This window comes from Chinchilla lanigera, unplaced genomic scaffold (assembly GCF_000276665.1).
Source record: "Chinchilla lanigera isolate Chin_1 unplaced genomic scaffold, ChiLan1.0 scaffold00028, whole genome shotgun sequence".
In the NCBI taxonomy this organism is placed as follows: Eukaryota; Metazoa; Chordata; class Mammalia; order Rodentia; family Chinchillidae; genus Chinchilla; species Chinchilla lanigera.
In genome coordinates this window covers 6,026,098-6,038,973 of record NW_004955429.1, presented here as the reverse complement: position 1 = coordinate 6,038,973, position 12,876 = coordinate 6,026,098, and the positions used below count along the sequence as shown (strand labels likewise).

The window sequence follows — 12,876 nt, the reverse complement described above, 5'->3', positions numbered from 1 at the left end:
AAAAAAAAGTAAAAACAGAAAAAGATGTGTATCATACAAACACTAATCACAAGCAATCTGGGGTGCCCTATTAATAGTAGACAAAACATATTATAATTAGAGGACTAAGAATATGACCAAATAGCAAGATGGCTATATCACAATGATAAGGTTTCATTTTTAAGAAGAAAATTATCCTCAGTGTTGTTTGCCTAATATGAGAAATTTAAAATACCTGAAGAAAAAAATATATGACATTACATAAAAAATGAAACACACATGTTTAATAACTGTAACATCTGTGGGCTGAAAACTATAAGACATTGCTAAGACAAATTAAGAAAGACCTAAGTAAGCGAAGACATATGCTATACTTGATACAGATACATTGAGGATAGAAATGCAAAATGGTAAAACTACTTTGGGAAAAATGGTATTTTCTTCTAAAGCTAGACATATAGTTGGCAGACAAGCCAGAAATTGTATGTGTAGATATTTACTCATGTGAAATGAAAATAATTGTCTATAAGAAAATTTATATAAAGATGTGCGTTGCAGCTTTTCATAAGGTTGCCAAATCTGAAACAACTTAGAAGTCTGTCAACAACTGAACAAATTGTGATATGTTCACACAATGGGATACTACTCAGCAATAAAAAGAAACAAATGACTGATGCATGGAACAACATCGTTAAATCTCAGAAATAGTCCTCCAAATGAAAGATGACATATAGAAATAATTTAATTAATACTTAGCTGCAAGACAGGCAAAACTAAATCCATAATGGATAAAAAGAAGCAGATTAGTGGTTTCATGGGACCAAACTTGGGAAGGGGAACCAACTGCAAATAGACAGGAGAGAATATCTTGGTTCAACGAAAAGTTGCAAATATTGCTTAGAGTGTATGGTTATATAGATGTAGATATTTCTCAAAACTCGTCAAACTTACTCTTAAAATAGGTACATGGTATAAATGTAAATTGGCCTTTCATACAGTGGACCTGAAAGAAGTAGTGGGAAGAGTGCAGTTGATTAAGATTGACCACTTAGAGAGAGACGAAGAGAGGACAAAACAGCATAAACTCTATTAATTTTTATGATGCTACTTTTCACATTTGGCACCTACTAGGGGTTAAATAAATGAATATTGAACAAATGAGTGAGTTAAAATGAAAAGGTGAGAAATCCAAAGTACACATACACTGGGGATTGGCTTTAGATGGTAGGAAAAACATGTTCTTTAACATATTGGAAGAAATTCTGCAAATGTGGGTAGATTTGCAGAAATGAGTCTATAAGTTGGAAGTCGTTGGAGTTTATATCTGATAGCTTTATTTTTTCTCTAAGTTTTCTTATGTCAAGGGGAGGAAAAGGGAAGAAGTAGGAGTATAAATGTTCATATGAATATTATAAAGGTTTGAAATTCTGTAACCTTTGAGGAGAAAGGGAAATCAGGTTTACAAGAGAAATGTAGAAATATTGTAGAGTTTTGAGAAATGTACGCATACTTTTAACCATACGCTGTAAGCAGTATTTGCAGCTTTCCATTTCATTGTTTGTAGTAAGGTCCATCTGAAATTCGTAATCATGAATTCGTGATGATACTAATTTCCTCTGGAGTTTGACATTCTCTGAGAGTGGTAGGATGCTTGAGTGCAAACACAAAGGAAGCAAATACTAGTTCTTTTCTGGTTTGAGTTTTGTAAGACCAATTTGTTGAAAAGACAGAAAAACAAGCAGGTTTAGGGTTTAGCAAGAGTGTTATTAAAATAACATCATGAAATATGAGTGCAGTAAAATGTAAAGTGTGGAAATGAGAAAGCACTGTGAATCTAAATGAAATTAAAGAATAGATGCGATGGGAGTAGCTGAACAATCAAGCTGTAGCTTTCAGCTTTGGCTGGTTGACTACCAAGAGCCATCAGAACCTCAATATTATTGCTGTTAAAGGAAACCCATCTGTGAAGTAGGCAGGAAAGAAAGTTGGTGGGATATCAAGAGTAATAGCAGAGCTCTCTGGGAGGCTGCACACCCAGTGGCGTGGGTGCCCAGGGAGGCAGGCAGGCTGCAGGCACCGGCTCTTAGAAGCTGCACAGCCTGGGAGTGTGGGCCCTTTGGGGTCTGGTGCACCCGGCCACTCAGGCACCCAGGAAGGCTGGCAGCAGGCACCCTGGAAGCGGTGTAGAGATGTGTGCCAGCCCTTGGGCTGGCCACCACCGCACAGTCATGAACCACCAATGCCACAGAGAAGCACTGACACAATAGGCCCGCCCGAATACATGCACGAACCATCCTGACACGGAGAGACCTCTGAGAAAACATGCCACATGGTGGGTCACTCTTGGCCCTGCCCTTGAGAGCCAGAAAGGTCCAGAGTCAGCGGAGGAGCAGCTGATGAACAAGGACTAGGAGAACATGAAAGTACGGATGCCCGATGACTCAGAGGTCTAGCTGACTGGGGATGGGAGAGCCATTAGGGAGCCAGAAACCAGGAGGACCTTGCACAACACCTGGGGAGATCCCCCTGGAGGCCATTCTTCCCCTAACTGTACAGGCTGCGGTGGAGGAGCGAGTGGAGCTCCGGAGAGGTCTGCACCGAGACTTCATGGATTACATGGGTGCCCAACATTCAGATTTTGAAGAACTGCCTTCATAGAGAAGGTACGTGTCTAGGTTACCTGCCTGGGACACTTTGCACCTGATGGTACTGAGACTGACTAGTGGGCCGAGGACTTCATCCACATGTTCCTGCAGCCTGAGTTGATGGTTGGTGAGAGGACACTAAGTGGTTGCGGGATCCCAATGTGCTGGGAGGCTGGAGAGAACACCCCTCTGCCTTCTTAGACAAGAGGCATTGATAAAGCATACTTCCCTGGATCCCAGGTCAGTAGAGGGACAAACTATTCCTTTTTTTTTTTTTGGTTTTTTTCCGGTACCAGGAACCGAACTCACGACCTTGCGCTTGGCAGGCAGGTGCTTTGCCGCTGAGCTAAATCCCCAGCCCCTATTCTTAAAGATAGGTTTATTACTCAGTCAGCCCCAAATAGCAGAAAAAAGGTACAAAACATGGCTTTTGCCCCAGATAGCTCACTTGAGATGCTAGTAAGAATGCCTCTTCAGTATTTTATAGCCGTGAGGAGAAGGAGGCCAAGGAGAGAAAACACAGACGGAGAAAAAACAGCTGCCTTTGTTGCAGCACTAAGAGAAACAGATCCTAAGTCTGATTCTCGGGGGCCCCAAGAACAACTCGTCAACTACATTCATCAGCTACTGCTGTCAAAAGCCAGGCCACCTCAAGAGGGACTGCTCTAAGAAGCCCCTTGGGCCATGTCCTGACTGTAAAGGTGATCACTAGAGGTCTGACTGCCCTCTGAAGCAAAGGCTCCAGAGCTCAGAACCCTCCTCCCAGCTGGTCCAACAGGAATGAAGGGGCCCAGGGCATACTCTGCCTTCTCCCTCTGGCTAGACCCTTATCTTCAAGGAGGAGCCTCCATAATCATGACTATAGAGGAAAGAGTAAATGGCCTATTGCTGGACACTGGTGCTAGTCTCTCGGTCCTTGTTTTCAATCCTGGCCTTCCTTCCAACCGTCACACCTCAGTGAAAGGAGTCACTGATGAGGAGGTAATCCGCTACTTTTCACAACCCTTAGACTGTAACTACTTGTTAGATCTTTCTTGCATATCTTTGTTTTCCTAAGAAACCACTTTGAAGATACCAACATGTATTACAGCAGCCATTGATACTTTCCTACCAATCTGTCCATAACTCTGTAATATTTCTATTGTTCCTATGCTAGTTTGTAAATGGTTGTATGCATATTACTATGTGTTTTCAACAACAACCATTGAGAATAGTCAATGATTATTTAATTGATCAAATGTATAGTTCTGTTCGTTTTCCCTAGAACCACTTTGAAGAAACCAAAATGTAGTACAACAACCATTGATAATTTGCTACCATTTTTGTCTGTAACTTACTATTATTTGTCTATTTGTTTTCCTGAGAAACTATCTTGAAGATACCAATAGGTAAAATAACAACCGTTAAGATCGTCCTACCACTTTGTAATTTGGTAAATCCCCCTATGACTATGTCATCCTTCTTTTACTCTTTTAAATAAAAAAGATTAAAAATAAAATAAATAAAAAATAAAATAAAAAAATGAAAAAGAGTAATAGCAGAAGACAAAAAGCCACAGCTAGATATGGATACTACTGAGTGAGAATTAGAGTTGAGAACACTTCTGCTTCTGTCTAGGATGTAACCATAGTGGGTGGCAGCAGAGCATTTCTGTAACTACAGTGACTCTGAAGAGCAAGTGAACTTAAAAACACTGAAAATAGCAAGTGTCATGAAAATGTAGAGCCACTGGAACCCTCCTTCAGAGTTGGTGGGAGTGTAAGTTACTAACACCATGTTGGAAAACTGTCATACAATATGTATGAAGGGTCAGATATGCCATTCCTAGGTAAATATCCAAGAGAAATGAATGTGGACACACTTGTGCACACTGCAAGAGTATTCATTGTAATGTTATTAATGATTGCTTCCACCTGGGAAAAAAGAAAACTCAAACTGGAATATAATGTAAAGCTATTAAAGCATGACTTAGCTATGTTTGCAAAAAATACAAATGAATTTCAGAGGCATTGTACTGAGTTTAGAAAGCCAAGACATCAGGCCAGGCATGGTGGCACACCCCTATAATCCCAGCACTCAGGAGACTGAGGCAGGAGGATTATTGTGAATCTGAGACCAGCTTGGGCTACAAAGTGAGGGCAAGGCTAGCCTGAACTGCATAGTGAGACCCTGTCTCAAAAAAGATACCAGCTACACACACAAAAAAAAGAAAGCCAAGACATGAAATAGTGTACTTGTATGATTCCATTTATATGACGGTAAAGAACAGGAAGAACTAGCTAATAATTTTAAAAGTCAGAATAGCAGTTATCTTTTGTAAGGGTGTGGAGGTTTGGGAAAGGAGTTTTATGAAATTGTAGACCACTCTATGTGTTGGTCAGAGAGATCTGAATTAATATCCTGGAAGATCAAGTGGAAGAAATTCTAATAACACACCAAAAAATAGTAGTTTTGCTTTTTAATCTAATATGATAGTTTTATTTACCATTTTGCTATTGATTTTGATTATCAATATTTGGTTTTATTCCTACCACATTAAGTTGTGGTTTTTTCTTTGCTACATTTCATGTTGTATTTCTTTTGTATTTTCTACATTGAGCAATTTTCTTTTGTTTATCTTTCTTTTTGGTATTTGGAACTTCTGCTACTTTTCTGTAATCTACTTAAATATGCATATTTTAACCTGGATTTTTCTATTAATGGTAAAATGAAAAATAACTAGGGAACACTCTTTTTTTAGTAAGTTTCCTCTACTCATTTTGTTGAAAACAAGTATAGAATTTTATTTCCAAATAATTGTTAGCTTTTTTTTAATAGTGTGCTATTATTTCAGGAAACTCTTAACAATTGCAGTATGATTTATAATATTATCAAAATTCAATATGTGTAATGATACATTTTAGGTGTATTTGTTGGTCAACTACTGTTGATTTTAGATTTTGTTCTTCTCGAATTTTGACTGAAATATTTGAGTAATTTGTTTAAAGATACACTTTGTGTTTGTACCTGTATGTCTTGTTACCTATAAATAATAACTTTGCCAAATATAAACATGTAGAGTCACAGTCCTTTTCCCTGGGAATTTTGCTGATTATCTTCATTAAAGAGTTGGGATAAGAGAAGGTATCATCTTTTATTTTCCCTCTTATTTTTGCTTTCATTTTTTTTTTCTATTTAGTCAAGCTAGTATTTTATCCACCATAAATAGAACATTCATTCTCATTTTAAACCTTCCTTGTGTTTTTTTCTCCACTTGAATACCTTTCTTCTTGTCTTTGCCTATCCCACTTTATCAATTCTTCAAATCATATCTAAAATTCTACCGTCTTTAGAGAACTTTATCCCTTTGCCCCAATTCAAATTAATTCCCCCTACCTCATCACCACATTTTTTTGTCTCTACCATATTTTTGCATGTTACGGAGTCTTAGTTTATATCTGGAAGAGATCATAATTTCTGACTCCATGTTTTAGATGAAAAAGCTGAGGTCAGTGAGCCGCATGTGTCGCCAGATGACAGAGGTCCTCTGGCGTTCAGGGACTACCCTTTAATGCCTACAGTAGCCCTGACCCCAAATACTTTCAGAAGTCCTTCCTTCAAATTCTGTGGGTTTCTGGGGCCTTCTGCCCTCCCACTATGTGTTGAAGCAAATGTGCCAGCCACTGCTCTTGGCTTTGCCAGAGGCCACCTTTTCTCATGATTCATGGCACTGGAAACCCCCAAGCGCCACCAACTTACAACATATGATAAATGTTTCATGAAGAGGTGTCTCTCCCAAAAGAGTCTAAGAAGCTAAAGAGCAGACATGACCTGTCTAACTCTTACAAGTTCCAGGACAGAGTTAGACAGACAGACAGTAGCTTTTTAACAATGTTGGATAACACTGTCCTAAAATCCAAGAACTATTTCTCCTCCAAGAGGAGATGTGTTATTCTGGATGTGTCTTTTCAAGTTATTGCTAATTGCCACCTCCTCTTTCTTCTTCTTCCAACCTCACACAATTGTTTCCTTAATCAGAGAGAGATATCTCTCCATCTTTTCCCTAAAACTATATATCATTTTTTTAATATCCCAAAACATAGAAAAAGCCAACATAAAGAGTCAGCTAAGGCTTTAAAATCAAATTTTCCTCTTCATCATAAGCAGAACTCCTTCTTCTACAGGTTTCTGAAAATGAAAGAAAATAGTTTCATAGTTTTGTCTCCCCGTTGACCACAGAAAGCCCCTAGGGCATAGGGAATATGAATTTTTATTGTTTTTTCAGGTACATATGAATTCCCTGGGTCTTATAGCAGGACACAGGTCTTTTCAGAGTCTTATGCTTTTTCTTTATATCACCATTTCCCTAGTTCCAGATTTTGCCCAATTTTATATTTTATTACATTCTCTTTTCTATTGCATTTGTTGTTGTTTCACATTTCTTATTCCTCCTCTCCCCCAAGAGACACTCATGGTTGGAATGTGAGTACTGAATATTGAAATTGTCAGGGCATGAAATTTATACAAGCAATCACTGATTCTTGTGTACTGACTAAGGAAAACAATATGTTATTTAGTGAGCATCTACGCTGTGGGTAGAGTTTTATATTTATGCTCTCTAATTCTCTCCTTGATTCTGTGAGATAGATCTGATTATCTCAATAGTAGAGAAAAAGAAATGGACATTCTAGAAGCTGAGTAATTCACTTAATTCCACATGGTAAATTAAGAAACTAGATCTGTCAGATTCCAAAACACTTTTCTCTTCCCACCATATCCCAAGAATCCCAAGGCTACTGACGCTGATAATTGTTTCTCAAATGGTGATTTTTTTTTGTAAAACAAAATCTTCATAGAGCACTTATTGGGCAGGGGCCACACTATTTCTTCCATATTGTGACCTCTTTAAATTTTAAGACACTGTTCATTCTTTATGTGATTTTAAAAGTTCACATGTGAATATGATGCTTCTCTTTTTGCATTTTAGTTTGATCCATTAACAATTGAGAGCAAAAAAGCAGCAACTGTGGTGTTAATGCTCAATTCTCCTGAAGAAGAAATTTTGGCTAAAGCGTGTGAGGCCATTTATAAATTTGCTTTAAAAGGTTTGTATTTTTTTCACTTTATTATTAAGTTTCATTCATTTCTTAAAATATTTACCACCTGGTGGGCAATTTTCTTCCTAGTCTTTAACTTACTGCCTGTGAAATGAATTTTTTTGGACAATCAGAACGTTATTTAACACAACATCAGAAAAGTGTATTTCCCTATGTGCCCAACTTAATCCTACAGAGTAAGTTCATCACTGGGTAGAAGAGTCATTGGAAGATTTCACTGTAGTTTTAGAAACTGTAAATATCACAGGAGCTAAAAACAAAAACAAAAACTCTAAATGGCCAATTTGGAACAATTTGGCAGTGCTGGAGTATAACCCCAAGTGTAGAATAAATATCCATGAGTCAGTACTGTACTTACATAAGTAAGTGGTAGAATAAACAAATGAAAGAGACAAATATCCTATGTAGAAGAATTTCATGTAGTTGATGCAAATACTCTACCTGAGGCTTATTAGGTGAAATGCAATTTTCTACTTTTTAAGTGTGGGTTGCACAAAGTGACTTCTTTCCAGGATGCCATATAAGAACAGAAAAGAAACCTGACAACCCCTACTCCAGCTGGCTGATCAAAGGCAACATCAGCCAGACATGGTGGCACATGCCTGTGATCCCAGCACTTGAGAGGCTGAGGCAGGAGAATCAACATGAATTCCAGGCCAGCCTGGCCTACATTGTGAGACCCTGTCTCAAAAAAAAAAAAAAAAAAAGGCAACATCAACGTGATCTCATGCTGATAATATGTGCCCCAGTTATGATTTGATGAGAATGGCCCTTTATTTCTGTTATTTTCCCTGAGAACACATAGCCATATTCTAATCCTGCTTTTTAAAAATATTAGATAAATGTAAACACAGAAAGAGTCTGTATAATACTAAATGGTACTTCCTCAAAACCTTCATGGCAATAAACAACAAGGAAAATCTAAGAAATGGTCATAGCCAAGAGGAGGTAAGGAGACATGAAGACTGATGTGGGGAACCTGGATAGGATTTTATAACAGAAAGTAAATGTTAGGCCAAAATCAATGGAACTCAGAAAACTATGGACTTCAGTTAATAATAATGTGTTAATGTTGGTTCATTAATTTTAAAAATATACCATATTAATGTAAAAATGTGTTAATAATAAGGGAAACTGGGTCCAGGGTACATGGACATTACTATCTTTGCAAATTTTCTATAAAACCATAAAATGTTGTTAAAATACAATTCATTTAAAAATTTTAAACGTTATAAGTCCCATTCTATGGAAACATTTATTAATAGAGAACTTACACACATATAAGAGCTATACTTTAGTTAACTCTGATGATAAAATTTGACTTTGCATGAAATTTGGAGAGTATTTGAAATATTTAAAAATATTTCAAACTAAGATGAAAATATTTTAAGCTAAGATGAGAACAATCTGATTTTAAGAAAATATTTTAAACATTGTTGGAGACTTGGTGAACAACAAATCATTCAGTTAGCAAATGGTATGTACTTACCTTGCTTTGTCACCATAGTTACCTTTAGGAATACAGATAAAAAACTACCATGGCTTTCACAAATACAGTTTATGGGTAGGAAGTCTGAGTCAAATTTCAAGGAGATATTGGATTATGCATTTGTTATGGCTTATATCTAGATGCTCCCCACCAAGCCTCATGCGGTCCTACATGGGACTTTTGGGAGATGACTGAACCATGGGTATGTGATACTGGATTAGTCCACTGATTGGCTGAGCATAGTTCTGGATGTAGGTGATGGACTTACCGAAGAGAGAAGACTCACCCTGTGTGTGGGTGGCACTAAAAACAATGCTTGTGTCCTGGATGGAATAAAAACAAAAGAAGAAAGTCTCACTGCTTCCTGCTTACCATGCTATGGACTGTTTCTCCTCTGTCATGCTGCCTTGCTTGGAGCCAGCTGACTATGGACTGAAATCTCTGCAACCTGTGAGCTAGTAAGCCTTTTCTCCTTTAACTTGTGGGTATCAGATATTTTGTCCCAACAACAAGAAGGTAACCGAGACAGCACCAATGGCAGGACACATTCCACTCAGCTTTAGAGAGTCATCATCTGTCATCTGTCTGCCATATGGATGTGACTATAAATTATCTCATTTTGTATGACATGTAGTAAAAAGAAGATATGTATTGTAGGTACAATCAATTGTTTTACCTAGTATTTTATTCTAGCATTATTTTTTTAGTAAATTTTTAAGATAAATGACGGGATTTTGCCTTCTGACCAAACTGAAGTAACTGACCAGATTTATTTATTTTAATACACAAAACAACCAAGGAAATGGACAAAATGAAATGACAGTTGGCAAGATACCAGACTGATAATGAAAGGCAGTGACCGCTGAGAGACAGGAGACAAAGGAAATAGACCCTATGGTTACCCCCGCTTGTTGACTTCAGTGAGATTCCAGGCCACAGAGGGTGCCCTGGTGGACCTCAGAATTGAGAAGACAGATGTGAGAGTCCAGAGAGCCAAAACCAGCTAATACTTCCTGGAAAGAGTGACACAGGACTGAGTTACACAGAGAGAGAGAGCTCAGGACAACTGTAAAGAGTCCTGCTCAAGTATTCAACAGAGTACTGAATGGCAGGTACTTGTGAGGAAACTACGCAGTCAGAGAAAGAGGCACCCAAAGAGATTAGAGGTAATCAAGCCTGGTGCTCACAAAAGGATGGAAGTAGTGCTTTCCCCATTAGCCAGATCAAAAAACCCTCAAAATTCGTGGAGCACTGTGTAGAACACATGGAAGAGTGTTGCCTCAGCATGCAAAAAAAAAAAATAGCCTTAGATTGAGAGGCATTCTGCTCACACCTAACAAATATTAAAAGCAAGACCTGAAAGGATCAAACTGTTTCCAAGTAATTTAGTTCTGTCCCCAAATTTCAGGGCTATATAAATATTCATTGCTCAACAAAATAGAATTCATGACATCATATGGCCAATAAAAAATTACCAGGCATGAAAAAAAGCAGAGAAGAAACAATCTATAACAAAGGATGTAAGTCATTCAGTAAATAAAAATCGACCCAGATATTAGAATTAGCTGAAAAAGACATGGCAAGATAAATTACATCACTAGCCTATGTGTTCATAGAGTAAATAAAAATATGGAAGATGAAAAACAGACCCAAATATTACTTCTAAAGATGAAAACTTCAAAGGCTGGAAAACACATGGGCTTAGATTATATAGTAAGCTGCAGATTAGACATTGTAGAAGAAAGTACCTGTATTGGCCAGGTGTAATGGTGCATGCTTGTAATCCAGCACTCAGGAGGCTGAGGCAGAAGGATTTCCATCAGTTCAAGGCCAGCCTGGGCTACACAGTGACTTCAAGGCCAGCCTGGATTACATAGCAAGATCCTGTCAAAAAAAAGTACCTGTGCTAGTGAATTTGAAGACAGAGAAACTCCAAAATGAGAACATAGTAAGAAAGATTTTAAAAGATGAACAGAAATTCAGTGAGCTAGAGAAATATCCAGTTGTCCAATGCACATTAATTGGAGTCTCTGAAAGAGAAAGATAAGGTCAGAAAGCATACTAGAAGAGAAGAAAACCAAAACTGCATACACAAAACCCAAACTGCATGGAAAATACTTCAAAAAATCAACAACTAGGATCACATCTTATTAAAAAGCTTTTGCCCATCAAAACAAATCACCAACAGAGTGAAAATCACAGAGTGGGAAAAAATTTTAGCCAACTACCCCTCAGACAAAGGACTTCTATCTAAAATATATAAAGAATTGAAAAAAAATCAGAGTGCCCAAGTTCAAAGACCCATCCAAAAATGGGCATCTGAGATGAATATGCACTTCTCAGGTGAAGAAATACAAATGGCAAATAAGGGCTGGGGATTTAGTTCAGCGGCAAATTGTCTGCCTGGCAAGCACAAGGTCGTGAGTTTGGTTCCCGGTACCAGAGAAAAACCAAAAAAACAAAAACAAAACAAAAAAAAACAACAACAACAAAAAAAACAAATGGCAAATAAATATATGAAAAAAAGTTCAACACCATTGGTCATTTAAGAGATGAAAAACATTAGCACTAAATTGTTGAAAAACATTAGCACTAAAAAGAAGCCAAATACTTTGCCTCAAGATGGTAGAAAAGATGCTTTAACAGACCTCAAGAATCAAGAAGACCCCATATTTTGCAGAAGCAATGATATAAAAGTGAAATATTTTGTTTTGAGAAGGCATCCCCAGAGCACCCTGCTTTAGAAGGCTGCCTAAGGAATTGGTTCCCTGTGATTTGGTTTATAACTCTCAGCCATTCAGGCACTCAGAAGTTTCTGCAGCCATGACCTAAGGGGACCTAGCTACTGCCTGAGCTGGTGGCAGACCTTGGCATCATTAATATGGTGCTAATTTTATAGGCATGCAGAGTGTTAGAGCTGTTTGGTCAAGTAGGCTTCCACCTAGATTTCAGAAGAAGACCTGAGGGGATATGCAGTACGCCAAAAGGGCAGTGTGTGAAGCTGTGAGAGTGAATCTGAAAGTAACAGAAGTTAGAGAAACCTGGAACATGGAATATGTGCTGAGGAAAGCCACAGGGAATGAGTGAAGCCAACCTGAGAGAGGCCATGAAGGTGAAACTGGCAATGCCATAGAGGTGAGGCCACCCAAGCCCTTTGGAGTTCCCATCTTGCCAAAACTTGTCCCAGGTGGTGGATGCAGAGTACAGGATTTAATGTTTGCCCTTCTGAGTTTTGGTCTTGCTTTGGTTCCATTCTTTGCTATCTCTCTTTTCTCAATTTTGGAATAGGATTGTTAATCCTATGCCATTGTATATTGACAGGTTCAACTTTCTTTTTTGGTTCTTACAGGGGCTGTCAGCTAAGAATTTGCCTTGAGTCTCAGATGAGACTTTGTACTTGAACTTTTCAGCAATACTAGACCTATCAAACCTTTGGTGACTCTTAGAGATGGACTAAATGTATTTGCATAAAGAGATAGACATGAGTCTTTGGGGAATCAAAAACAGAATGTTATGGTTTAGATCACAAATGTTACCAAAAGGCCTATGTGTTCAGAGGTGGGGCTTTGGCAGTTGCTTAGATCATGGAGGCACTATATTTTTCAGTGGTTCATACACTAATGAATCCATAGCTGAATGTGCTGTTAGGAGGTAGGCTTCAACAGAA

General features: G+C 38.1%; 1 protein-coding gene across 5 annotated transcripts in view; it reads left to right on the top strand.

Moving 5' to 3' along the window:
- Nucleotides 1–12,876, top strand: part of Armc3 (armadillo repeat containing 3) — a 101,511-nt gene that overhangs the window by 11,717 nt on the left and 76,918 nt on the right. For all 5 annotated transcript variants that reach the window (XM_013515510.1, XM_005386930.2, XM_005386929.2 and 2 more), the window contains exon 3: nt 7,591–7,708. In XM_013515510.1, the coding sequence (XP_013370964.1) occupies nt 7,591–7,708 (118 nt within the window). The remainder of the gene's footprint in view (nt 1–7,590; nt 7,709–12,876) is intronic.